Raw genomic sequence first — 26941 nt, forward strand, 5'->3', positions numbered from 1 at the left:
AGGATGCCTCTTTATCTTAAATTTCAGTGTTCATGGTCTTATTTATTTATCTTTGTGCAATTTTCAGGTGTAAAGGAACAACAAACCACTGCATCATTTCTCACACAGAGAAAGGATATGGTTTTGCTGAGCCTTTCAACATTCACAGCTCTCTTAAGGCACTAGTTTTGCATTATGCCACAAGCTCACTTGAAGAGCATAATGAAGTTCTGAAGACAACTTTGCAATATCCTGTTAATGCAAAAAACTTTTATTGAATTTTCTGTGTAATTGGCTTCAGCACTGCAAGGTTGCCTGAATCTAAGGACAACCTGCCACTCTTGCAAAACTGATGAGTTCCCCCTGTGTGGTACTCATATATCCAAACACTGCCATCAGTGCTTTGCCATTAACATCTTTTGGAAGTCAAGAATATAAGAAATCTTGAAGAAATGTTGCTTGTGTGCAATTTTGCCAAATTATGAAAGTAAGCTGCTATTGATCTAAGAAGAAAAACAGAAACATTATTATTCTATTGTCAGAGTTCACTCTGTGTAGTCATTTAGTGCTATCAGTGCAGCTTTTTATTCAAGGAAGTGTTGTTTCCTTGGTGTCTTGACATTCTCAACTGCGTTGAATTAAATGTGCAACACATTGTGACATTTTCCCTCTCACATTGGATGTGTAGTGGCAAGCTGCTGAAGAGACATCAAAATACGTACTCGGAGGTGTGCAAGATGAAGAACTACAGATGTCTGTGATAATGGATTTAATGGCATGATATTAATGCCACTAGTTAGCTTTTGTACAAATATGATCAATATTTGATGATTAAGGAAGAGATCCACCGATATACTGGCTGTGTGTCTGTGCAGTGACATGCTAGTGTATGTGTGTTTGGGTGTCTGAAACATGAGAAGGAGAATTCTAGTAAGTGGTGTGTGGAAGTATGTGGTGTATGAAAGTGTATGACTGGTAAATATATGTTTTAGCGGTATGAATATGAATGAATGTTACAATCTAGAAATTCTGATTTAAAATTTTTATACCAAGCAAGAAAAAAATGCAGAGTCAGAATCAGTTATTATTGAATAGTGTTAACAGAAGGTGCAAGAAAAGGTTGAGTGATACAAACCTGCTTCAATTTTGTAGTCCTAGATGTATGAATTTGATATTTTCGCTTCTGTGTGACTTTTTTTAATATGGCCGAATGTTTTGCTACTAACTTACCTGTCTTCTTAAGTGTACTGTTTTGGTCAATCTACCCGTATTTTTAATTTGTAGGGAGGCTGAATCATAGTATCCAGTTTATACGTCTTTTAAAAAAACTATGTATTTACAAAGTAAATTTTTGTTCTATCTTGTCACTTATTGTCTTGTATTAAAGTGGCAAAATATGGTCTTTTTTTTGCAGTTAAAATATAGTGGTGGTCTCCCCGGTGCCTAGACAACCGGATTGCTAGTCCCACTTTCTTTGTATTAACCCATAAAAAGGGCCAAATTTTGACTGCTCAAAAGCCTTAAAATGGTAATAGCTTGTGCTGGTTATTATCACCTCTAAAACACGACTTTATTTGTGGCTACTTTTAAAAGTGCTCAGAAGCCATTGCTTTGGCTGATTTAATCTGTTTAGATTGCCACATAAATTCTACGCATGGTGTATATGATGTTCAAAATTAACTTATAAAAGGTTGTCCTTTATTTTTTCTGTTTAACATTTTTAGTACTAAGTTTTGAGATTGATGTGATGCTTTTAGCAACACCTAATCTCAAAACGTACTGATGCTGTTAAAATTAGGAATGTATGAACTGTTTCTACATTTGTGATCACATCTTACTCAGGACTTAATATCAAAACATTCTTGGTATATATGAAAGTATGAAATGAAAATGAACTATGAGCTTGACAACGTTCCCGATTCATTACAAATAGTCGAAGCTCTGCTGTATTACTTTATAGCTTTTGCAGACATTTGTTGCATGGTACATATTTATTGACCTTATCAAAATATTCTTGTTACTCAATGATTGTCAAATATTTAAATTGTCCTTGTGAATGTGTGTTTACTTGTAAGTGGATTCCTCCCTTCTCGCATTTGAAGTTTAAGAAACTCTTTAAAGCAATGTCCACCCAGGTCCTTGCCTCTTGTTGCACCATGAATCTGCTGCAATTTGTTTCTGCTTGGAAAATCTTGTATGTCACAAAGTCAAGCTGTGAAAGGAAGTATGAAATGAGATGTCAACTGGTCAAAAATATTATGTTCAATGTCTCATCTGATATAAAGTTGTAATCTTTTGACTTTTTCCAATTTTATTGATGTAAGTGTCTTGTGGCTTGTGGCTGTGTGATATGGAAAGGGACTTGCGTCGCGCTCAGTCTGCCGGCAGCCCACTAGCGCGGCATATCACTCAACCATCCAAGTCCCAACCTGTTGGTACCATCCAATCGGCTGGTATTTTACTGAATTTTTATTTTTAATACACTATAGATGTATATTTATGAAAACAAAAATGACTATACTAGATCTAATTTATAATAGGGTAACAAATTGTATATCTGGCCTCTTTTAAATTTGTTTTTTCAATTTGTTTATTGTTCTTTTTTTTTTTTTTTTTTTTCACCAATGTTAAAAATTACTTATATTCCATGGAACATTGGAAGTCTTCAGGCATTAGAGAACATAGCTATGTGATAACTGTACTGTACTTTGTTCAACAGACAAAATATGATGTTTGTAAGATTTCTAATAAAGAAGTATATTGATTACATGACATTGTCAAAATAATTTACTGCCGGGTCCCACATACTTCATCGCATCAAAATGTCAGAAAACTAAAGGAAAATATGGAACAGCATACCACCGAGAACCACTCTGAGATTGATCAGTGTCCAGCAGCACGCAGAGTGCGCTAACATTTCACCTTTGGCAATTAACGTTATTTCTGAATCTCGTATACGGCTAAAGTTAGAAAAGTTAAGGTGATCCCACAATGGTTGATTGAAGCTCAGTGCGAGGTAGACCGAGCCTGTAAAGAAGCCTGGGTTCGACTCCCCAGTGAGAACGTTTTCCTCGGTTAACTTCTCAAGCCTAGACCGTCAGTCTAAGTTTTGGGCACATGATCTCAGTGTGTCCCAGTATGACTCTGAGCAGCGGCAGCGGCCTCCTCGATTGAGGACCTCGATTGGCGTCCCCGGGACGAAGTCATTTTCCTCAAGTCTAAGTTTGGGCGGACTGAGAGTGACCGAGAGCCACAGAGTGTTAACATCTTAAACCCGGTACCATCATTCTAAGATTGATCGCACAGCTGAGCAGTGGTTGGGTGGCTGAGCTGGTAGAGACGTCGGCTGGCAGGGTGAAGTCCTGGGTTCAACTCCCAGGTGAGTGAACATTTTCCTCAGCCCACTTCTCAAACCTGGTACCATCATTCTAAGATTGATCGCAGTGCTGGGCAGTTGTTCGGTGGCTGAGGTGGTAGAGCTGCCGGCGGACGGGAGGCAGTCCTGGGTTCGAGTCCCAGGGGAGTGAATCTTTTCCTCAGTTTACTTCTCAAACTCGGTATCATGACTCTAAGATAGGACGTGTTTACTGTCAGTGGCAGGGTGGCTGAGATGGTTGAGGTGTCGGCTGGCAGGAGGAGGCCTGGGTTCAACACCCAGGTGGAGCGCATCTTTTCCTCAGTTTACTTCTCAAACCCGGTACCATCACTCTAAGATAGGACGTGGCACAGATAGGTGTGCTGTCGTAGCTCAGGTGGCAGAGCGATGGGCCGTTGGAGGCCATGCGGCAGCACAATTCCCGTTGGACCTGGTTCGCTACCAGCCAGGTCAGGTTACTAACCCTTTATGATTGCCCCTACTTCCCCCTCCTTCTGGGAGGGGGGGTAGGGGGGGTGGGAGCCGACGGCGGGAACTCTTTTGCATCGTAGAGGTAAAGCTAGCCAGCCCTACACAGAGCAGCGCCGCCAAGGTAGGCCACCTACCTGGCAAGCGTGTGTGCTCCCCTTATACCCGGCAGAGCCGCTAGCCGACAAGGGTGCCGACCCTTACACGTGCTACCAGGCAGCGGTGCGCAAATATGAAGGGTTCTCTGAACCCGGCCCCACCCCCGAAGGTGAAAGAGGTTCTCACCCAGTCGAAGTTTGACCGGAGTGCCCCATGCCCCTCCAGGAGAGCAGCGGTGCAGTAGAAATTAAGTCCCGGGTAGGTGAACCCCAGTGCCCCACCCGCTCCGAAACACCGGGCAAAAAAGCTACCCCGCCTGCGCCCCTCCCCCCCCCGTAAATGTCTGTGTGCCACGTCTGTGGGTGGTTGTTCTTTTCCTTATCCCTTCTGTGGCACAGCGCCCGGAAGGTAGACCCCCGCTTTGACACGTCACAGGGAAGACGTGGTTTTAGATAGGAAAACAAAGTAAAAACAATTCTAACAAGAACAGATTTTATTAAAAAGAAACATACACCAGTAATAAAAGTAAATAATACGTACAACAGTATGAGCCTCTTTCAGCATATCTATCAAAAAAGCCTCTAAAATCAGTGGGAAATAGAAAAGTAGAATGGGCGAGTAGAACAGTGACGATGAAGTTATGTCTGTTACATTTTATGCTTTAGCACAGATTTTTGAGATAGTCACGAAAGTTTCTTTCTCAGATTTTCGGCAAGCTTGTCCAGGAACTCAAAGGTGTTTAAGTAGTCAGAGCGTTGAACACTACAAAGTGAGAAATTGGTAAGCACAAATTCACCTTTTAGCACAAAAATAAAATAAATGGAAAACTATTACTTACTTAGCACCCTTGGCACAGATAGCCAAATCCTTGGTCATAAATCCAGCTTCAATGGTGCTGACACACACTTCTTCCAAGCTCTCTGCGAATTTGCGCAAGTCGGCGTTGTTGTCCAACTTTGCCCTGTGCAAGAGGCCTCTTGTCCATGCATAGATAGAAGCTGTAACAAACACATTTCGCAGTCACACAAATGATACCTGATTGGAAAACTACAACAAGGACGATTGTACCCCTAATTTTAAAATCAACCCTTACCGATAGGGTTGGTGGATGTCTCCTTGCCCTGCTGGTGCATACGGTAATGTCTGGTGACAGTGCCATGGGCAGCCTCAGCTTCTACTGTCTTGCCATCAGGACATACCAACACAGATGTCATCATTCCCAATGAACCATAACCCTGGGCAACTGAGTCAGACTGAACGTCACCATCATAATTTTTGCAGGCCCAAACAAAGCCACCATCAGTCTTCATGGCAAACGCCACCATATCATCAATCAATCGGTGCTCATACCAGATTTTCTTGGCCTCAAATTGAGCTTTGTATTCCCTAGAAAATACAATTTATTATTGATTAGGTACAGAGTGCTGTAACTGAGTTGTTTGGACTTTATTTTTTGTCTTTCATACTTGTCATAGATCTCCTGGAAGATATCCTTGAAACGACCGTCGTATCTCTTAAGGATTGTGTTTTTGGTACTCAAGTACAGAGGATACTCTCGCTGGAGAGCATACTGCATTGAAGAGTGAGCAAAACCTCTGCAAAAGTAATAAAATGTGAGGGTGAAAAAATAAATACTCTAAGCAAGTTTTCAATTGAAGTTCAAAAACTTACCTGATGGACTCATCAGTATTGTACATTCCCATGGCAACACCTGAACTCTTGAATTCATTGACTGCCACTGAAATGGGCTGTCCCCCGCTTGAAGGGGTGAATGTAAGAGTCAGGGTGCCTGCTCCAGGAACAAGGAAGTCAGTGGCCTTGTACTGGGGAGGAAGGGAAAAGAAAAAAGAGTTAGTATTGCTTTGAGATGGGTTTTTCCCTCTATCCTGAACAGCTCTTAAACTGCCCGAATTCGGCCACCTCCAATATTCATAGACTTTTTATTGTTTTTATTTTTTAAATTGATTCACCAAATAGTAAATTACCTGATCTCCATGAGCATGACGTCCAATAATAATAGGCTTGGTCCAGCCAGGAACCAAGCGAGGAACGTTCTTGCAAATAATGGGCTCCCTGAACACAGTGCCACCCAAAATGTTACGAATTGTGCCATTGGGTGACTTCCACATCTCTTTTAGGTTGAATTCTGGAATCATAGATTTAAGATAAGAAAAAATATTGTAAGGACGGAGCAAGCCATCAGAGTGGGAAAAGAGGATTGACTCTCCAGACTCTCACTGGATTAGAATTTTATTGGACATTTTCTTATTTCTTTTCAGTGAGAAAGAGATTTTAATAAACTTACCAGTAACACGGTTTTCATCAGGAGTAATTGTTGCACACTTAATTCCCACATTGATCTTCTTGATAGCTTCAGCACAGTCAATAGTAACCTGATCGTTTGTCTTATCTCTGTGCTCGATGCCCAGATCATAAGTGTGGAGTTCAATGTCCAGGAAGGGCAAGATCAGCTTCTCCTTGATCAGGTCCCAAATAATCCTGAAATGCAACAAGAATTAGGCTTTGTAACCAACAAACATTACAGTTGTAAAAATTAAACTATCCATGTTTTAATAGATTTTTTGTTTAGTTTTTGCTGTTGTTTTTTGTTTTGATACCAAGGGTGAAATTGTCTTTAGGGGTCAGTGAATGTCTGAGGCAGGCCTCAAGGGCACTGAATATTCATTAGATGTATCAGCAGTACAGCAGAGGTTCAAATGATAATTTTAAAGAGGTCATTTGAAGATATTTGCATTGAATTTACTTTGATCGAAGTCCAAAAATTAACGTACCTGGTCATTTCATCTCCGAGAATGTCTACCACAGCTCCCGCTGGAAACAAGAATAATAAAAGATAATCAACACTATCTTAGCAGGTAAATTTATTCATGGTGGAAATAACAACAATTTAAATTTGGGCCTAGAAACAATGATGACAGCTTGGTGTTCTCATTTATTTTTAATCTAAGTGAAGGAGGCGGGTGCTAGTGGGAGTAAAAGAAATACAGCTGTTATGATCCACGCACTTGCTAAGATAAAGAACACCTTAGTAACAGGGATAAGAAGCCAGCCACATCCTACAAGCATGAGTTGGCATTTTCACAAGCAAGAGTAGCCTTTTCTTCTCACAAACAAGAATCTCCTTTTTAGAAAGTGACTTGCTTACATTAATCAAATCGAGTTCAGTACATTCTTAATTTCGAAACCAAAGTGATATTTCACAAAGACGAAAGGACAGTAAGCAAACAACAGTGTCCATCAGATTCAAAATGAATTATGTAAGGAAAGTCTGTAAAACGAGAGAGCTCATCACTTAACCTGGACGAATACTACAGAAACTTACCCTTGATTTTGGCCATGGTGAAAGTTGCTTCCGTCACGTAGGGAATCACAGAAACTACTGAGCGACGAGCAGCTTTCGGTTACTAAACTGGTGTTGAAATGACAACGTAGACAGCGACCGGCAGGCACGGCACTAGAAGTGGGATGGGCAGCCGGACGAGAAAGCCGCTTGCCTTGGGCGGCGATAACCTCCCCGCCCCTCTGCCCCCTTCCCCCACCCCCTCCCACTTTTCCCACGTCACGCTCAAACTCGGGCAAGCCAACAAACACACACGCGCGGCTTTCTTTGGGACGAGGAAGGCAAGGAAACAAGAGAGCCTTCTCTACGGTATTAGAGAGGAATTTTAGAGTCAAACTCGATCGCGGTTCGCGGGTGCCCGGCAACATCCTAAACTAAGGAGTACTCCTCGTCGTGGAAATGTCAACGTTGGCAGCTTCGCGCATGCTCCCGCCTCGCGTTTGAATGCGCCGGGAAGACGGCCGGGGTGGAATCGTTGTTATCAGCCGGTGGTATGCTATGCTGTCTTTGGAGATGGGGTGGCTTCATGGAAAGCTCCGGTGAGGGTGTTTCGTTGGCGCGGCAAAGGTCCGAAGAAATATTCCGGACCCACCAGTCTCCCTTCCCTCTGTCGCCTGCAGCAGAGCAGCAGCAGAGAGTGTTGTTTGTTTTGATATGCCTCTCGAAAGGCATTGAGTAAGTCTGATTGGGACAGAGACGTGGAGCAAAGTGGGTTGCGTGGGCGTAAATTGTTGTGAGTCAGATGAGGTCTTGAGCAAATTCGAAGAAAGCCTGTGTTTTGGAGCTGAGGCCTTTCATTATTTCAAGTTGATTCCAATAAAAAATTCTGGACCACATTTTTTTTTCTTTTTTCTCCCTTGTTTACAGTGTAAGAACGAGATGGGCATTACTTTTGTTGACATGAGTTGTTGATGTTGTTGCCATAACTGTGGGCTTATCTCTGGATTGCTCCCCACTCAGTGTCGTCATCAAGGGTCAATCAATTCAAGGGTTGAATGAATAAGACAATATGTGACATTGATGTAAAAGATTTATTTTAAACACAAGTGAGGTATTTGAGCCATTTTGATATACACAGATTCATTATTAAAACTGCAAAACCTGTGAGCTGAGGTTGTACACAGCAACATGGAAAGAATTAATGTATCTAGAGTGACATGCAACATTATTTTGTAAGACAGTGATTCTCAAACACGAGCAGAAACAATAAACTTATGAACGTCTTCTTTACACAGTAAAAAAGTATTTTATCTTAAATATTGCATTAAAACGTTGCAACTTGATTGCAATGGCATGAAAAATATTCAGTATATTAGAGAACAGATAAGTAATGTTATTTCTAAAATGAGATTTGATGTCATCTACACAAAAATTCATATACATCCTTTAGAACTCTCAGAAATAAAAATATTAAAATTGTTGTACTTTGACAAACCAAAATTTAACTATGCAAGTGGACAGTTCGTGGCCTTTTCTGACAACCAAATATTTGACAATCAGCTGGTCTTCAAAATTTCAAAATCACACTGAAATCTTCACTAATTCAAGGAGAAGTTTTTCAAATAATGTAACAGTAATAGTAAAATAAGAAATACCAACACAAATGAAAAGAACAACCAAAAAAAAAACAACACAATGTTTAACATAAAATTTAAATTAATGGGGGAACAATCCAATATTCAACATTTAGAGAAGCCTTTGTGGACACAAAACAAAACAACATCGTATCTTAATGGAGTGTGACATTTGTGTGATGCTTCAAATCTGTCACATGTGAGAAATGCACATAAGTAATTGCAAACAAGACTCTCTACAGAGAGTCATCGGGGTCTGACAATCACAAAGTATTCCAAATACAAAGTAATAATAATAAACACAATCAATCAATTTCTTTTCATAAATAATTTTGTGTATGTACTGCTGGCCCTGCTGGCAACACAATTTCCATTGAATTGATGTGAGGCACCTGACATTTATTAGAAGGACCCAACAGCAACTAGAGTATTGCTGAGATAACCATAAAGGAGAACAATTATTGAATTGAACAGTAAACCACAGTGACACTTCTGTACAAAATACACTTCCTGACTTTTAGACAAGTATTGCAAGTTACATGAATTTACATTGAAATTTAATTGAACTATGAAGCACATTAAAAGTCAACGGCAAACCAACAACAACATCAACAAAACAAGTGCTTAGTTATTGAAGAGAAAGCTTAATTGGAGGATCACTGAACATGCTGCTGTTATTTAAATAGTATTTGAACACAACCATAGACCCAACTGCAATCAGTGCCTCCAATAAATCTTCCAGATCAACAAAACAATCGTATATTACTAAACTTTGAGGGAAATAGTTATTGCAAAGTATAGTCTACTAAGAAAACACATTTTGCATGGAAAAACCAAAGTACCATGAGCAAGAAAAGTGTTGCAATAGGCAAATGCAATGATTTCATGTACCAATTGGCCAAACAGTTTTCAGAATGAGCCACAGCTTTAGGATAAGATATTAACTCTATGCACAACAACAACATGGCAAATAATGTTATGCAAAGGATTTTTATTGCTCTGCGTTAAAAGACTTGGATGTACAAGTATTGGACCTCAAAAACAACAAAATATTGGGCATGTTCACTGGACGTACAGTTAATGGTTCCACTTAATGTTGCAAACAGAGGAGGGGCCAAGGAACACACACCATGGCAAATACAAAGTATTGACCATCAACAGAGGGTGCCTGCACCAGCTTAAAATTAATATTATGGTTATTGTTATTGCAATAAGAGAAATAGTTTGTACTCAAACCAATCATGTGGTTTAACGTGACCAGACATTGCGGAAACTGCATCAACAGAATCATTTAAAAATAAACCTGTCACATTTTGTCAAAATACAGCACCATGTGAAGGAAGTGCTGCTAAAGGCTAGAAACATTTACAGCAAACACTTGGCCGGAAACAAGTACTATATCCATCCAGATGACATGAAATATAAGTCACTGAGGCAACATAATGATTGAGGTAACAGCAAACAGATTTGAAGAAAACTTACATTAATAGGCTCTATGGTTGTAAAAATCACAGTTCAGAAAATGCCAAAACTGTTACTTGAAGTCTTAGCAGGAAATAAACAATACATCAACAAACATGGAAGACAGTAATTAGACAGATACTGAGCTAACACAATCCTTAATAAATCAGAGGATAGAACACAATACTGCAACACCTCTCTGAAGATATCAACAGTGAAATGAAGCTTCATTAATAACAAGCAAACATGAAAATCCAATTGGAACAGAATTAATTTCATAAACTGATGAAAATTGGAGCTCAAGCAACGATGCTTGAAAACACTCACAGTGACAGAAATATACAGAAAAGTTTCCGAGAGTGAAATGACAAGGTACTCAAGCAATTTCCTTAGATGATGTTTGGCACAATTTTCCTGCATAACTATAATGTTGTTTCAACAACCAATACCAAAGTCTTCCCAATATTAACCAACAATAGAGATTCAGTTCATTTCAGTCCTATATGGCAATTTGATAGGCAAAATTATACAGAGAAATGTACATCCTAATCCCACGAACTACTAGTACCAATAAATGATCAAGTCCGGAGAGAGACAGAGAAAGAAGAGGAGTGGGAGAATCGGCCACAGACAGACAGACAGACAGACAGAGAAATGGAAATAGAGCAAATCACTAGAGTAGGGAAGTCATTCCACAGATGTTGCCATTCTAGCTGTTTGTGCACTTACATACACAATGTCAAAAATCGGATCACAACCAATGCACCTTAGAGGACATCAAACATATTCAAGTAGTACATAAAATTCCTTTAGAATAAGAACACTCTACATATCACAATTTTCCAAAAACATTCCACATGTTCAAGGTAAACTGAAGCACTTTAGAAACAAAGTATTTTCATGGTTAGGTAGCTTATCATTTCCTGCGTAAGGGATTTCCTGCGGCAGGGATCTGTTTTTAAATATAAAACAGAACTGAAGAAAAAATTTTTAAAATTGCAGAACGATAGCTCTTTCCGGACTTGAGAGTGCACAATATATGTCATTTGTGCAGCTATGTCACTGCCAAACAATGAAAGGACAGAATGAGAGAAGAAGAGGAAAGAAGACCATAGTTGTTACAACACACAACAATAGCTTTAACATACATTAATATCTACACAACAAGAAACTTATAAAAAAGCCAAACTGAACATAATAAATCAATCAATAGGTGTTTAGAAAACAACACAAAGAACAAAGAATAAAACACACACATTGAGATGAAAATTACATTACTGAAGCTACTTGGAAGCTTCTCAAGGAGAATTAAAATTTTACATCTACCAATTTCACAGTCACATTAATTGTCTAACCACAACTTCCACATTCCCTCGACAATAAGTAACAAAGTTGTTTGTAAGTATCAATAGCCAATAAATAGCACTGCACTGTAAGAAACAGTCAGGACACAAGTATCAAATCCTACACATTGTGACATACTTTAGTAGATGTTGTCTGAAAAACAGAAATTTATGATACACTAACAAGTAAATTTAGTTTGAAAACAAGTGTCAGTTTGACCCAATGACCCAGCAACCATTTAGAAAGTAAATGCAACAGCCCACTTCATGGAAAAGATTATCAGTGATCCTATTTTAAATCTGTAAAACAAATCACCACAGCACTGAAAAAAATATGTTTGAGCAGGTTTATTTTAATTAATATCTGTAGTGGTGAAATTGTCTCTCAGTGGAGGCATTGAACAGGAACCAAGAAAAGAATGTGAAAAATGGAAATGAAAAATGAAGCAGACAAACAGTGCATCTTGAAAAAAAAAAAAAAAAAACTCAGTGATAAAATGCTTGAAAACACAACATAAAATCAATAAATTGAGTGCAACAAAGAATTAAAAACTGCCTCACATCAACAAATAATGCAACCCCAAAACAGGCAAGGAAATGGCTGGGCGTCATTCTTGTCCTAAGAGCAAGAAAATCTTTGTAACAAGCTTGTGCAATGCAGTGAAGCAGAAAAATGCTTCTTCCATTGAGCCAACCATCAAAAAGTACAACACCAATGCTAATTGAATTGAATTCCCTGCATGTTCACATTTCAATGAGGCTGTCAGGTCTATGAGAGCAATGTGAATATGCCACCTCCACTGGGATAACAATATCACACACCTGAGGAGGGACGCAATTGCTTTTTCCACCTACTCACCACTTTCATAAACTTAAACCTTAGATAACTGTAACTGAACATTATTACTATTTCAGGTAACAGATTCAACAAAAGTTAAACGATACAGTCTTTAACGCTGTGTCCAGACCAAATCTGGCTTGAAAACTTTAAACTCACAGTTCAAACTGAGCTAGTATTGAGCAATCCATGTTTGATAATGTTGCATCAAAACACATGTGCTGAGCTCAAAGAACTAAATGCTTAAAAGATATATATGTGTTTGTCAAGCTTTGCTGACAATTTATCTTAATTAAAATTATCATGTTTCATTATTAGGAGTGTAATAATAACAGAACTATACAATTTTTGACACAATTCAAAAATTACTTTTAACTAAAATTCTATTACTTATTGGTAACAACAGATTGCTTTAATTCAAAAAACAAAACAAAAAACTGAGGAATCTCACTCTTATTAGAATTTTATCCTCTTAATTAAAAGACAGCTCTAAAATGATTGCCATGGTTCCACAGCTTGCCAGAAATAGAATGTGAGTGTTATGATTGTCCTCTGAAGACAATAAAACAAACCACATTCTGGGCAAGTGAGTGTCCTCCTGAAGCAAGCCTCTACACTAGAACAAAGTAGTGGCTTCCTTACAATGTGCTCTACACATCACCAATATTCTTCCCTTATCACAATTTCATTCATATGAACTCAACATTTCTCTTCCATACATAATGGGAAGTTTACATTTATAAATATATAGTATATAATTCTTTTACATAAAAATTTGAATGAAGTTTAAGAGATAAGAAAGGGAGGAGAAGTTTGAAACAATGATACTTACACAGCAATCACAGTCACTCATTCACACTCATCATCTCACATTTCAGACTAATGGACTCAATTGTCTTTGAAGCACCTCAAAATGAGCTGCCTCCATAATTGCTCATATCCACGTCTGGCTTGGGGTACACAGGCATGGAGTACGGGCTGCCGCTGCCACCATACCCAGAACTGTACGGGGACGGGTAGCTCGGGCTGGGCATATGTAGGCTGTGAGATGGTGAGTAGTATCCAGATCCACCACTTCCAGGAGTGCTCCCAGGTGTGGACGGAGCTGTATTGGGAGATCCTGGGTATGAAGCTGATCCCGATGAGTACTGGTTATAAGCATAGTGTCCCATCGATCCGCCCATTGACATGTCACAATTTCCTGATCCGTTGGGACTACTATACATACGGTTCATCATGTGATGAGAGTCGACATGGGACATTGAGCCCATCATATTGTACGAATTAGGGGCATTGTAGCTCTGAGCCATGTTGCTTACAGAGAAAGCATTATTTGGATGGGTACTCGTGGGAGAGCTACTCCCTGAATTGTTGCTACTATTTGCCAGGGATGATATAGAGAAGTTCATCCTTATACCTCCATTGTAGCCTGGAGCTTGATTTGAGTAGCTTGAGGCTGAAGATGGGTAGTGTGAATTTCCACTACCATTAGCACCACAGTGTGACGAATAATTTGTTAGGTATCCAGCTTCTTCTACATAGTGGCCTGAGCCCCCAGGTCCTGACTGGCCTCCTGGATACTGGTCTGGTCCACCTTCGTTTCCTGGGACTACTGGACCATCACTGTCAGCAATGCTTGGAATCTGGTCAACCAGAGATTCCAAACCTGACAAACTTTTGGCAGCTACATCTTGAATGCACTTAGGCTCGTATTCTGAGCTGTTGATGGACTGCTGATAGCTTGAGTGCGGCTGATGTTGGACTGCATGTTGCTGCTGGTGTGTAGGAGTACCCGGATGATGCTGTCGATGAGCCCCTGAGTGACCTTGCGAATGAGACGGATGGTCACTGCTGTTGGTGAAGCTGTTGTAATTTTGGTAGGATGCCCCTTGATTTTCATTTGGTGATGTTATATTGTGGAATCCACAGTCTGCTTGAGGGTCACTGACAGCTTGCTCAGTTTTCACACCAAGTTGTATACTTTTACTGCTATTCTCGCCTAAGTTTGTGGTTGATTCGAAGTCCGATGAAGGTGCACCAAGGCTCGGAGAGTGCGGGGAAGGAGATCCAAGGTTGTGTTCCGAAGAAATTGCTGCACTTATTTCAGACGATAAATCTGAATGAGTTAAAGAGGAGGGTTGCGGAGAATGAGTATAATGGTGTGGTAACGGAGATTGGTGGTAGTTGTTCACAGAGAGAGGAGACTGCGACGAACTTTGATTATACTGCATAATGGATTGATTGTGATTCATGTGGTTATGAGAGTGGTTGTGGTTTGAGAAAGGAGACGGGCTATAGCCTTGTGGACAGGCGTTCATAGGCATGTGAGGAGTATAGCTGTTGATTTGAGAATTTACACCACTCATATTGGAGTTGACTGCATGTTGCTACCATCATCCTTGATCTTTTTAGGCCGTCCTCTTTTCTTCTTAGGCGCATTTGGATCAACTGGAGCAGTATTCCGAGGTGTTGGCTTCTTCGGAGGAGGCTGGTCATTGGGATCATCTGTTCGGATCTTCTTCGGTCGCCCTCTTTTCTTCTTAACAGGTTGATCAGGGGGCAAAACAGTCCCATCTTCTTGCTTTACAATGGGAATCATAGCCTTGTTGTCAGGAACTTCTTCAGATCCATCCCCATTGGTTATTCTGGGTGGGTAGTTGTAAGCAAATTGTTTTTGACTTCCTTCCTCCAGATCATCTTTAATTTCTGGTTCATAGTAGTGTTTCAACTTCGATGAAGTGAATATGACTTCATTTTCATCAAAGTCAGATACAACCCCGTTCAAATAATCTCTGAACTTTTTCAAAGCAGCATAAAATGGAACCTTATCAGCGGCTCTTGGCAGCTGTGCACAGCGAGCACTTGAGGAGGGCATGACCCACATGTACTGCAAGAAAAGAAAATACCTAGTCAAGCAAAGGACACCAACATATTACATGTGCAATAAAAGACTGACAACTTACGGTATTTGTGCCATCCACAAAATCAGGCTGGCGTCCAAAGTAAAAGTCCTTTTTGCCAGAGAAAACTTCGTAAATTAGTTTGCCATTAAAAACAGCAATCTTTGGCTTAAACTTTTGAAGTTTCTCCAGAAGCACTTGACTTCCTGTAATGGGGAAAAATGATAGAAAAATGGAGTAACTCCAGAGCAGACAACAATGAACATAAAGCAGTCTCGTCGAAAAACTGACCTCGCTTGATTTCTTTGCGGGTGAGGTCTGCGCTGCCCTTGGTGGCTCTCTCCACCATGTTGGTGAAGCCAATGCCTACATTGAGCAGCTTGTAGTCGTCATCCGCCGTCATGGGCTCCGGGGTCAGTCCGGACAGGTACAGGCATTTCCCTAAAGATAATTTCGGTCAGAAATTTACAACAAAAAAAAAAAAAAAAAAAAAACGAAAAACAACAGACGTATCCAGTGAGGCACACTTACAAAAGTGGTTTCCGGGTCCGGCATAGTGGTGTCCCTTGTACGCGGCGAACAGACCTGGGTTGATGCCAATCTGCAACACAAAAAGAGCCCAGCATGAGATTGAGACGAGACACTCCGAACACCTTCGAGACAGTGCAAAGTGAGCCGCTCCAACACGCCCCGAGCCACGACGCGACGGACAACACGGACGACTTGGTGTGGAGTGGGCCGAGCAACGCCTTTGGCCACAACGGCAAACCAGCAGACTCCGAGGGTCGTTTCCTTCGCTCTGTCTCTCTCGCACTCATGTGCCGCTACGTACAGGTGCGATAGAGACAGAACGACGGAAACGACTCTCGGAATCAGTCTACAGAAAACCATGGCACGACCACGACCAGGCTCCGGGGCCAATTCAATACCACACCAGCCCAGCCACCCCAGCTCAACGAAACACGCCGTGGGCAGCCACAAATAAAATATAGAGTAGAGCCAATTTAATGGATGCCCCCCTCCCCCTTCCCCGGCCCATCCTGAGCCACCACATTCCGGAAGCCGAGCGGGGAAATCATTCAGCATTCCGTCCGTATCCTTGCGAAAAAAAAATAAAAACAGTTCATTTCCGCGTTTTCTTGAAGTCGGTCGGTACCTCGGCGTGGGATTGGCTGCGTTCATTGGACGACGCAGCCATCGGTACAAGAAAGAGGGGGTGTTCACGACCAAGGGCCCCTCCTAGGGCTCCGCGGGGGCGGGGGAGGGAGGGGGGGGAGAGGAGCAGGGGGGGGGGGGAGGAGAGGAGGAGGAGGAGGAGGGGAGAGGAGGAGGGAGGAGAGGAGGAGGAGGAGCAGGAGGAGGAGGAGGAGAGGAGGAGGAGGAAGGAGCGGAGAGGAGGAGGAGGAGGAGGAGGAGGAGGAGGAGGAGGAGGAGGAGGAGGAGGAGGAGGAGGCCCCACCCAGGGCTCGCTTCGAACTTCGAACGCACCCGTCGCCCCGATGTGACTACTGACTCAAGTTGCTAATTAGCACGCGAGCGAAGAAGGAGCCCGAAGAAAAAAAGAAGGAAAGAGGGGGGGGAGGGAGGAGGCTCGGCACGCGATAACTCGAAAGCAAATGGATTGTTACTGCCGCAAATTTTAGATACGAATAATTCAAACATTTTGGGGGGGAGGAGCAGGGGGGAGGGGGAAGAGAGGGGTCAGGGGGGGGGGAGGAAAGGGACGGCTGGGGGGGGGGGTGGGGGTGCGGAGGGGGGGGGAGGAGGGGGGGGGGGGGGAGGAGCGAGGAGAAGCAAAAAGATACGAGAAAGCACGGCAGGCTGCCTTGGGGGAAGAAGGAAAGAAGGAACAGGCAGCGCGGGCCGTGGGTGGCGCAGGGCGAACGAGGAGGAAAGCGAAGCCCCGAAAAGAAGTCGGAGTCGTGGCGGAGTGCAGCGATAACACACACACTCTCGCACAAACACACACACAAACACACACGCACACACACACGCCCACACTACACTTTCCTCTGAGCATGCACGGCTATGATTGCTGCCCTGATGGTCAAGCTTGGAGCCCCACGCCAACGCGTCGCACGAAACCGACAGACCCCGAAACAAAGAGAGTTCGACGTTCGAAGAGCGTTGGAGAGAGAGAGAGAGAGAGAGAGAGAGAGAGAGAGAGAGAGAGAGAGAGAGAGAGAGAGAGAGAGAGAGAGAGAGAGAGAGAGAGAGAGAGAGAGAGAGAGAGATCGCCGTCTAACTACCCCACGTCGGGCCCCAATTTCATTCCACTTCCGAGAAGCTCGAAGCGAGACCCGACCACGGACCCGACGGGGCGCGACGCGAGACGCAATCTCTTTCCAGGTGTCAAAGCAAAGCTGGCAAACCAGTTGCAGGAATTTCCTTTCAAATCCGAAGCAGCGCAGGGCTTTGCAGCACAGCACGTGGCCGTCGGTCAAACGAGCCAAACGCCAAATTCTCGGAAAGCATCATTTGGACCCCCGCGCAGTGTATCGCTAGTGCGACTGCCTCGCGGCTTCGGCTTCCACGCTCCGAGGCGCGGCGCGTCCGCCAGCCAGCCTCGCCGGCCCCGCCAGCCCCGCCAGCCCCGCCCAGCCCGCCCGCCAGCCAGCCCGCCAGCCGCGCCGCCTCCAGCAACGCCAGGAATTCCACAAATTCGCCACAGGGTACACGCGGAGGATAAGTAAAATAAAAATGGGAAGAAAAACGAAGAAAAAAAGAAGGGCCTTCACTTTACGGAGTCCGGCATGGTATCAGGAGAGCTTCAGACAAGCACCGACGTCGATAGACGCCGCTACTGCTACACACCGGGCGGGGCGGGGGTGGGGGAGAACACCCCAGCCACCGCAGCACCGAAAACAACATGGCAGGGCCGAGGCAGGGTAGCAGCCCCCACACCCCCGGGCGACGGCGTCAGCTGCAGCTGCCCCATAAGTAGCGGCTCCACACCCCCGCCCCTCTGGCAGCCCCCGCGCTGCCCCCGCGCCGCCCCCGCGCCGCCCCCCGCCCGCCCCGCGCCGCCCCTCGCGCCGCCCCGGGGCCGCCCCGCGCCGCCCCTCGCGCCGCCTCGCAGGGGCCGACCAACATTTAAAAGCCCCTGGCCAACAGCCCCAGCGGGGCCCTCACCGCGCCCCACGGAGCCCCCCAGCCCCGGCAGCAGCAGCAGCCCCTGTCCGGGGAAACTGGACGACCGTGTGCCGAACGCCCACCCCACCCCGCCCCGCCCCGCCCCGCCCCCCCCGCCCCCCCGCCACGCCGCGTTACTGCCACGCGACACGAGGCACATGGCGATCAGCTGAGAGGTGGCGCGGCACGACAGCCCTACAGCCCAGCCTGCACGCACACGCACGCGCACACACACACACACACACACACGCACATGCGACAATTGCGCAAGACATGCCACCTCGTCGCCAGGGGCTGGGCCGCCGTGCCGGCGTGTGTCGAAACGAGAAAAAGTTGTGCGCGCCTGGCGTCTCTTCGCCTTGGCTGCACTTGGTTCCACTTTGGTCTCGGCGCCTCGCCGTCTCGCGGCATGGACTGGCGAACGGCGGCGCGAATCTCTCTCTCTCTCTCTCTCTCTCTCTCTCTCTCTCTCTCTCTCTCTCTCTACTCACACACACACACACACACACCACACCACACACACACGCAGCACGCACACACGCACACACACACACACACACACACACACACACACACACACACACACACACACACACACAAGCTCACGCACCGGCCGGTCCAGAGGCACAGCCCGCGCCGCGCCGCCTCGCGCCGCCCCGACCGGGCTGGCAGCCGCTGGCAGCGGTGCGCGAGTTTGCTCGCATCAAATGTTTGCTTTTCATCAGGTGGGCTAATCAGCGCGCGCCGCAGCAAAGGGGAGGGGGGAGGAGGCGGACAGACGGACAGACAGACAGGCAGACAGACAGACAGACGGGCGGACAGACAGACAGACAGACAGACAGGACGGCAGACAGACAGACAGACAGACAGACGGGCGGGCAGACAGCAAGGAGTCGGGGGCGGCGGACAGGCAGACAGACAGCAAAGGGACGGGCAGACAAGCAAGGGATGGGGTAGATGGACGGGCGGCCGTACACTGTAACAGCAGACAGGCGGGCGGCGAGGGAGGAAGACGGGCGAACAGACGGGCAGCGCAAAGAGCGCGCAGACAGACAGACAGACAGACGGAGGGCGTGCGGGGCGCAGAGTGACCCCCATGATCCGCGCTGCGGCACGCCGTGCACCACGGACCGGCATGGCGGCCATGGCCATGCACAACAGCGCCCACCCGAAATACAATGAATGAAAAGCAATTCAACTCGGCAAAGGCTGCTCGGTGGAGCGTGGCCCCGCGCTGCGCGCAGCCCCGCAGCCCCGCCCACGAATAACGTTATCCACTCGCAAGGACGGGTAAATAAAAACGCGAAAGGCGCGTGCGGAGTGCGTGGAACCACGACCGCGCTGCCGCCATCGGGTCGCCGAGTCCGTGCAGCAGACTGATTCCGAGAGTCGTTTTCGTCGCTCTGCCTCTCCCGTATTCACGGACCCCCCGTGCAGGTGCGAGAGAGACAGAGCGACGACAACGACTCTCGGAATCAGTCTGCAGGACCAGGAGACCCACGAGGAGCACGAGGACCTCGAGGACCTCGGCGCCTGCGAACCAGAGGGTAGGCAACACGCCGCACCGGCGCGTCGCGCTGGACGGCCGGCGGCCTACCTCCGAGGCTGAAGCCGAGGCTGCGCGCAGTGGGCCAGAAGACCGGTGGAGGCGGCCGAAACTCTCGACGCGTTTTGAGCTCCAGAGTCGCTAAATAAGGACGCGAACCGAGCGTGTGACCCCACCAATGGATTCCTCGTTCGGAGAGCAATCCATTGGTGGGGTCACTTGCTCGGTTCGAGTCCTATTTAGCGACTCAGGAGCTCAAAACGCGTACGGGGTTTCGACTTCCTCCACCGGCCTTCTGGCCCACTGTGCTCCACGTCGTCTAGCCGCCGGGTCCGACGAGGGACAGCACGGAAGGACAGAATCGAACCGCCAACGGTCGAGTTCGAGATCGAGTTCGAGTTCGGGGGTAAACAGTCCGGGAGACAATGCCGGGCGGTGAAAAAGAAGACAGGTGGTGGGGGCGGGGGGTCCGAGTGGTAGTCGCTGGCCGGAACACGAGTGCCAGGAAGGCCTTTGAAAGACAACCCGCGGGCGGGGCAGGGGGCAGGGGGGAGGGGGAGGGGGGCTAGCTGCTCCAAGCATAGGAACATAACCCTCCCCCCTCCCCCTCCCCGGAGTCAGACCGGCCCTGCCCTCTGCCCTGCAGCGGGAAAGAACGAGTGAAACAAAAGGACGGAGCGGGGGAAGGAGGGAGGGAGAGGGAGAGACGAAGGCCGGAAAGAAGGAGAGCACAAAGCGCGTTCGGAAAGCGGGGAGAGCGGGAAAGCAAGGAAAGCCGACCTGCACGAAGCACGCCATGACGTCACAGCCACGTCATGTCCGTCCAGAATCATTACTAAGTCGCTCTAGTCGGCGCCAGTCCCGTCCGCGAGGGTCCCGTCTCGCGACCTGGAAACCCTGTGGCAGTCCAAATCCTCCTGGAAACCCTGTCGTAGTCCAGAGCACCCTGGAAACCCTGACGCAGCCCAAAGCTTCCTGGAAACCCTGACGCAGCCCGAAGCTTCCTGGAAACCCTGTCCGTAGTTCATAGCGCCTTGGAGACCCTGTGACAGTCCAAAGCGGTCTGGAAACCCAAGCGCACTGGAAACCTTGCCGTGGCCCAAAGCGCCCTGGAGAACATTGAAAACCCTGCTTCCAGCGAAGTCACGACCCGGGAGAACCGGCCCATGACCAAGGAGCGCCCTTGAGAGACCCGCTAGAATCCTAGAACGCGGCGCGTCCTACGGTTACAGAATCCTCCTTTTTTGTCCGAAATCACCGTCAGCAGCATCCCCCGGGGTACCGTCGCCGTGCTGGGCCGCCGCCACCCCACTGTAAACTGACCGAAGGCAGCCATGGACCAGCCATCCGGTGGGGCAGAGCGGGGCTGGCTAAACAAAACGGCCAGGACTGACGAACGGGGAGCAAATAAAATGAAGACGAACTAGTCTAAACAACGAAACCTGAAGCTAAAGCGGGCCAAAGCGGGCCAAAGGAAGGTAGAGAAGGGAGAACCCCGAAAGAATGAGCGACTGAAAGGTCTGAGCTGGCAGTACTGGCTGTCAGTGTGCGGTGGGGGGGGGGGGGGCGTCCCTCCTTGTCAGTCTCCTCGCCGGGCTGCCTGCTCGGGCTGGCTGCCTGGCTGCCTGGCTGGCTGCCTGGCTGGCTGCTGTCGGCCCGGCGGGCTGTCAGCCTGTCACCTCCCCCTCCACCGTCATGCTACTCTCCGTTTTTGCCATGTTTCTTTATTTTCCAGTCACTCGTTGTCGGGCATGTTCAGAAGAGCGGGGCGCTAGGCTGCGTTAGGCTCCGCTACACTGCTAGAGGCTGTACACTGTAGGGCAGCGCGTCACGGGCAGCACGACGGGCACGAGGCTAGGAGAAGCCCCCGGGGCGAGGAGCCTGCCGGCAGCCCGCCGGCCTGCCCGGCCTGCTGCAAGGTCGATATTCGCTTTAAAACAGTGCGCAACACAGCCAAGCCGCAACGAGGCAGGACTGTGGTGTTTTTCGATGCGGTCTACACCGGGTCGGGTACAGTGACCTCCACCACCGAACCACAGTCTCAGCCACCTGTCAGCCAGAGTCACCAGCGTACCAGCACACGGTAAAAACGGTTCCTGGTTTTCCCAGGAACGCCCTGGAAGTCGCCTATGTTTCTACCATAGGCTTCCTGGGAAAACCAGGTACCGATTTTACCGTGCAGTCAGCAGCTGTACAGTCACAGCCAGCTGCAGCCAGCAGCCAGCCAGCCAGCCAGCCAGTCAGCCAGCCAGCCAGCCAGTCAGCCAGCCAGCCAGCCAGCCAGCCAGCCTCCGGGGACACTGCCCGCGCACAATTTCATTTTTTAAATTCACCAGTTAATCCCTTCCAGGTACATCGTGGCCTCCTCCTTGCCCTCCACAGCGAAAATTTGAAAAAAAAAAAAAACTCAATAAATTTAGCCTAAAATCTGCGATTCCGTATGTGAGGGGGCTGTAACACATTTTTCTGGAGCAGGCTCAGGCGGCAGTGAGTGGAGCGGGCGACGGCGCGACGCAAGCTGGGCTTTGCTGCCGTGCTGAATAGACGTGCCCAATAAAGGTTCATTTCATACTTGAGAGATCTTTCTCGCTGCCGACACCACGTCGGGACCTCGTCAGTCTGCCTGTCTGTCTGTCTATCTGTCCGTCTGTCCATCTGTCTGTCCATCTGTCTGTCCGCCGGTCCGCTGTCCGTCCGCCAGCCGTCCCGGTGGTGGACCCATTGACTCCCAGTCGCCTTAATTTTATTCCCGCGCTCTTTCAGAGGCAGTCGTATTCGTTAATTTTGCAGACGCTCGAGACACAGTTTGTTATGAAGCAGGGGGGAGAGGAGTAACGTGAGCGGCGCTAAGTGAGAGAGAGAGAGAGAGAGAGAGAGAGAGAGAGAGAGAGAGAGAGAGAGAGAGAGAGAGAGAGAGAGAGAGAAGAGGGGCGGGGGAGCACGACAGGAATGCGGGCAAACAGGGCGGCCAGGGACGGTGAGTAAACACATTTCAATATTTCGAGGGATCGCGGTAATTGCTTTTTGAACCGTCTTCGCACTACCCGGACCACACGGACCAGGCGGGGCCACCCGGGGCCACCCCACGCAGCTGGTCACACCAGTTTTTTTTTTTTTTTCGTTTTTTCCCCCGCGCTTTTCAAGTAATGAAAAAGGCTTAGGAAAGGGCCGCTACACTGAAAATTTAAAAAAAGGGAACGGAACGAGAAAATAAAAACACGCCGCACTTCGGCGGTTTCGCCTCTTTGCTGAAGGATTAGAGTTGGTTCTCACGTCCGGGCGGGGTTTGCGTCAAATTGAGCGAAAGAAACTTGTTTCGCAGTTTAACTGGACTAGACGCTCCCTCCTTGCGCCTTCGGACGACTTCACACTGCACTGGTAAAACTGGAGCGTAACTGCATGCTCCAGTCGAGCACTACGCTTGAAGATGTTAGGCTTGAAATGAGGCAGAGAGACTAGGAATTCCCCCACACATTTAGACAGTGGGAATCTGGGTGGCTAAGCCTGTTACGCCTGATTTTTTTTAGCGTGAACTAAAGAAAGAGGGTGACACCACAAATAACACCTAGGGTATCACCATAGGTATCACCTTGGGTAACACCGAGGGCAACACCTTGGGCGACCTTGGGTACCACCTAGGGTAACACCTAGGGTAACACCTAGGGTAACACCTGGGGTACACCTGGGGTAACACCTGGGTAACACCTTGGGTAACACCTGGGGTAACACCTTGGGTAACACCTGGGGTAACACCTGGGTAACACTTGGGCCCTTGGGTAACACCTTGGGTAACACCTTGGGTAACACCTTGGGTAACACCTTGGGTAACACCTTGGGTAACACCTTGGGTAACACCAGGGATAACACCTGGGGTAACACCAGGGGTAACACCAGGGGTAACACCAAGTAACACCAGGGTAACACCTTGGGTAACACCTTGGGTAACACCTTGGGCAACACCTTGGGCAACACTTCACTTCAGTTTTACCAGTGTGCAGGCTGCGTTGCTGCGTCGCCGCCCAGCGGACACTTGCAGCGCAAATCGATAAACGCACCCGGGCTTATCGTTGACCCCTTGTCGGCCCGTCTCACGCGACGGCGGTAAGAGGCAGAAGAAGAAGAAGAAGAAGAAGAAGAAAAAGAAAGAAGAAGAGGGAACGAGAGAACAAAGAGAGAAGATAAAATAAACCAGGTCTGCAGGGTAGGCCACTCGCACCGCTCGGCTGCGCTGGAGTTGCCACCCTTCCCTCAGTCAGGCGTCAGGGCGGGCCGGGGCCGGGCCGGACTCACTACGAGCCCCGCCCCGCCCCGCCCCCCCGCCCCCCCCGCCCCACCCCGCCCCGCCCCGCCTTCCACGCAACGCAATCAGTTGCTGGGGGAAGGGGGAGACGCGGGGGGAACGGTGGCTCTTGGTGCATATACGCACGGCCTCCAGTCGTTGTCCCGTCGTGTACGAACAAGGACAAAAAAAAACACTGCGACAAAATCAGCCTCGATGGAGCCAATGAGAGCGACTGACAACGCAATTGTAATTTCATCGGAACACGAGCAAAATGCGAATGTGACGCCATGCACGCTCCGGTTGACACTCTCGGCGGTGTTCGCGTTCGCCGCGTTGAAGTGCATCTTTCTGATTTACGATGCGCGGGGCCGCAGGGACGCGGGGGCGTCGGAGTGAGGGGAGGGGGAGGGGAGGGGAAAGGGAGGAGAAGGGTGGGGGAGGGAGAGGGGAAGCACCCCCCGAACACACCTAACCCCATCCCTCCCGCCCCCGCGACTAACGCATGCGAATGAGGCTGGGGGTGAGGCCCAAAGGGAAAAAGGAGAGAAAGAAGAAAGAGAGAGAGAGGGGAGAGAGAAGGGAGAGAGAGAGAGAGAGAGTAGGAGAAAGAGAGAGAAAAAAATTATACGATTCGCCAAAAACTTGGCGGTGGAAGCGGCACATGGGGCCACATGCCGGAGGAAGCATGATATGTGTCACCAAGGGCACCCTGCCAAGGACATTTATGTGTACATACGAGAGAGGAGATCCCCCCCCCGCCCCCATTGCCACCGCCCCGCCCCGCCCCAGCCTGCAGCCTCGCCAGGGGCCAGCCTCTTTATGCTAAAAGATGTACGCCAACGGGAAACTTGGCCAGTTTCCTGTCATAATCCAAACATGCCATCCACTTTCGATCGCCATGGCCCACAGGCCTATAAACAGGCGGCCAGAGAGCGAGAGAGAGAGAGAGAGAGAGAGAGAGAGAGAGAGGAGAGAGAGAGAGAGAGAGAGAGAGAGAGAGAGAGAGAGAGAGAGAGAGAGAGAGAGAGAGAGTCACTGCGCCGACGATGGCCCGGCCCGAGGAGAAAGGAAGGACATCGGGGGAATCAAAATCCAAGAGCGCGACTAAGGATCGAGGCAGGCCGCGGCCCAGCCAAGGCCGGGACAAACCAACAGACAGAGATGCGCCAACCGCACAGTGGGCCAGAAGGGGTGGAGGCGGCCACAACTCTAGACGCGTTTTGAGCTCCAGAGTCGCTAAACAGGACTCGAACCGATCGTGTGACCCCACCGATATGGATTTCTCGTTCGGAGAGCAATCCATTGGTGGGGTCACACGTTCGGTTCGAGTCCTGTTGGGCGACTCTGGAGCTCAAAGCCCGTACGGAATTTTGACCGCCTCCACCGGTCTTCTGGCACACTGTGCATCGTTTCAACTTTCATCGTCGAGTAGAGTCATTCCGAGGGGGAAATCACTCCTAAAACCTGCGACTCGACTATTACGCCTATAACGCTCTATTACGCCTCAAAATATAGCGATTTAGCTGAAAACAGACCAAATAAAAACCTAAAATAGATCAAATTTTGAGAATTTTAGCTATTACGCTACTATTACGCACACTATTACGTGTGCTATTACGGACAGAGTGACCCGACTATTACGCGAGTGCATTCTCCCTCGAGTCATTTAAAAGGCCACCAATCGCACACATGCGTTGCCCTTTCCTTGTTCGGCGTTCACCTGCCCCGTCTGTACCTCTGGGCCCGCCTGCGCCCCACCCCCAGCCAGCGGAATCCTGTAATCCGGTTTCGGGCCAGTGAAATGACAAGCAAAGAGAGGATAGCGCCCCTGGACCCGTACACCGGTACCGGCCGGAGGGTGGAAGGATGCCCACAAGAATTAACGCAGCACACAAAGAATGAAAGGAAGTCGGTAAAAAGGAAAGAAAAACATCAGCGATGCGAGAATAGTTGAACGACCAGGCGGGCCCTACGCAAAAAAACCAAAAAAAAAAGGCCCAAACCGGGCCCCAAAAAAACTCCCACGGGAAAAAATTGAACTTCCTTTGAACCGGGCGCGAAGTTTCCCCCTGCACCCTTACACTTGACCACCGGGGCATTAAAGGGAAAAAACGACTTTTGGAGGGTGGACACCCACCCCTTTGGGAAACGGCCCCCCCAACCCCCGTTGAAATGCAACAACGAAAAAAAACAAACTAAGACTCCGGTACACATTTTCTCTGTGATAACGTGTGCGAGGCACATTTCGAGGGGAATCGTCCGTGCCTCGGCCGTCGAGGGGGCCGAGAGGCCAGCCTGCATCAAAGTGGGCTCTGTCGGTGCGAAGCGAGGGCGCGAGGCGCTGTGGACGACAAGTCCCTCGTCGAGGCTAGCGGCAGGCACGATCACACAGGTGTGAATAAAAACAAACAAAATAAAGGCGTCGCATCGCTTTGAGCGCCTGCCGGGTAGGCAACCCGGACGCGCGGCTGTCTGACGGGACTGCCTACCTCAGGCTCTGCAGGCGCCCGCCAGGCAGCCACTGGAAAACATGGAGCCCCGAAGTGGGCCAGGAGGCCAGAAGAACGGTGGAGGCGGCCAAA

General features: G+C 47.9%; 3 protein-coding genes across 7 annotated transcripts in view; 1 reads left to right on the forward strand and 2 right to left on the reverse strand.

Annotated features, from left to right (window-relative positions):
• Positions 1–2751, forward strand: part of LOC117651645 (phosphatidylinositol 3-kinase regulatory subunit alpha) — a 92502-nt gene extending 89751 nt beyond the window's left edge. For 4 of the 5 annotated variants that reach the window (XM_034395839.1, XM_034395838.1, XM_034395837.1 and 1 more), the window contains one exon: positions 68–2751. In XM_034395839.1, the coding sequence (XP_034251730.1) occupies positions 68–257 (190 nt within the window). In that variant the 3' untranslated portion in view covers positions 258–2751. The remainder of the gene's footprint in view (positions 1–67) is intronic. The other variant, XM_034395840.1, reaches the window with a different exon arrangement.
• Positions 2752–4565: 1814 nt separating this feature from the next.
• LOC117651656 (isocitrate dehydrogenase [NADP] cytoplasmic) lies at positions 4566–7432 on the reverse strand. The gene is made up of 9 exons (XM_034395855.1): positions 7266–7432; positions 6715–6754; positions 6228–6421; positions 5908–6068; positions 5594–5745; positions 5389–5517; positions 5016–5308; positions 4761–4920; positions 4566–4684 (listed from the first exon to the last, which is right to left on the reverse strand). Exons 1-9 carry the CDS (start codon positions 7279–7281, stop codon positions 4606–4608), a joined length of 1224 nt encoding a protein of 407 aa, XP_034251746.1. The 5' UTR covers positions 7282–7432; the 3' UTR covers positions 4566–4605.
• Positions 7433–8293: 861 nt separating this feature from the next.
• The window catches only part of LOC117651747, a 32836-nt gene continuing 14188 nt past the window's right edge, over positions 8294–26941 (reverse strand). Inside the window, 5 exon segments of the mRNA XM_034396057.1 lie at positions 8294–14882; positions 14885–15386; positions 15463–15605; positions 15691–15840; positions 15931–16000. Of these exon segments, the coding sequence (XP_034251948.1) occupies positions 13408–14882; positions 14885–15386; positions 15463–15605; positions 15691–15840; positions 15931–16000 (2340 nt within the window). The 3' untranslated portion in view covers positions 8294–13407.

Source organism: Thrips palmi, unplaced genomic scaffold (genome assembly GCF_012932325.1).
Source record: "Thrips palmi isolate BJ-2018 unplaced genomic scaffold, TpBJ-2018v1 HiC_scaffold_6, whole genome shotgun sequence".
In the NCBI taxonomy this organism is placed as follows: Eukaryota; Metazoa; Arthropoda; class Insecta; order Thysanoptera; family Thripidae; genus Thrips; species Thrips palmi.

What these genes read in the sequence shown, in the direction of transcription:
- LOC117651656 (XM_034395855.1), bottom strand. An exon ending in AATACTGATGAGTCCATCAG is followed by an intron (nt 5,518 to 5,593) that starts GTAAGTTTTTGA and finishes TTACTTTTGCAG; the next exon opens with AGGTTTTGCTCACTCTTCAA. An exon ending in TTCCAGGAGATCTATGACAA is followed by an intron (nt 5,309 to 5,388) that starts GTATGAAAGACA and finishes TGTATTTTCTAG; the next exon opens with GGAATACAAAGCTCAATTTG.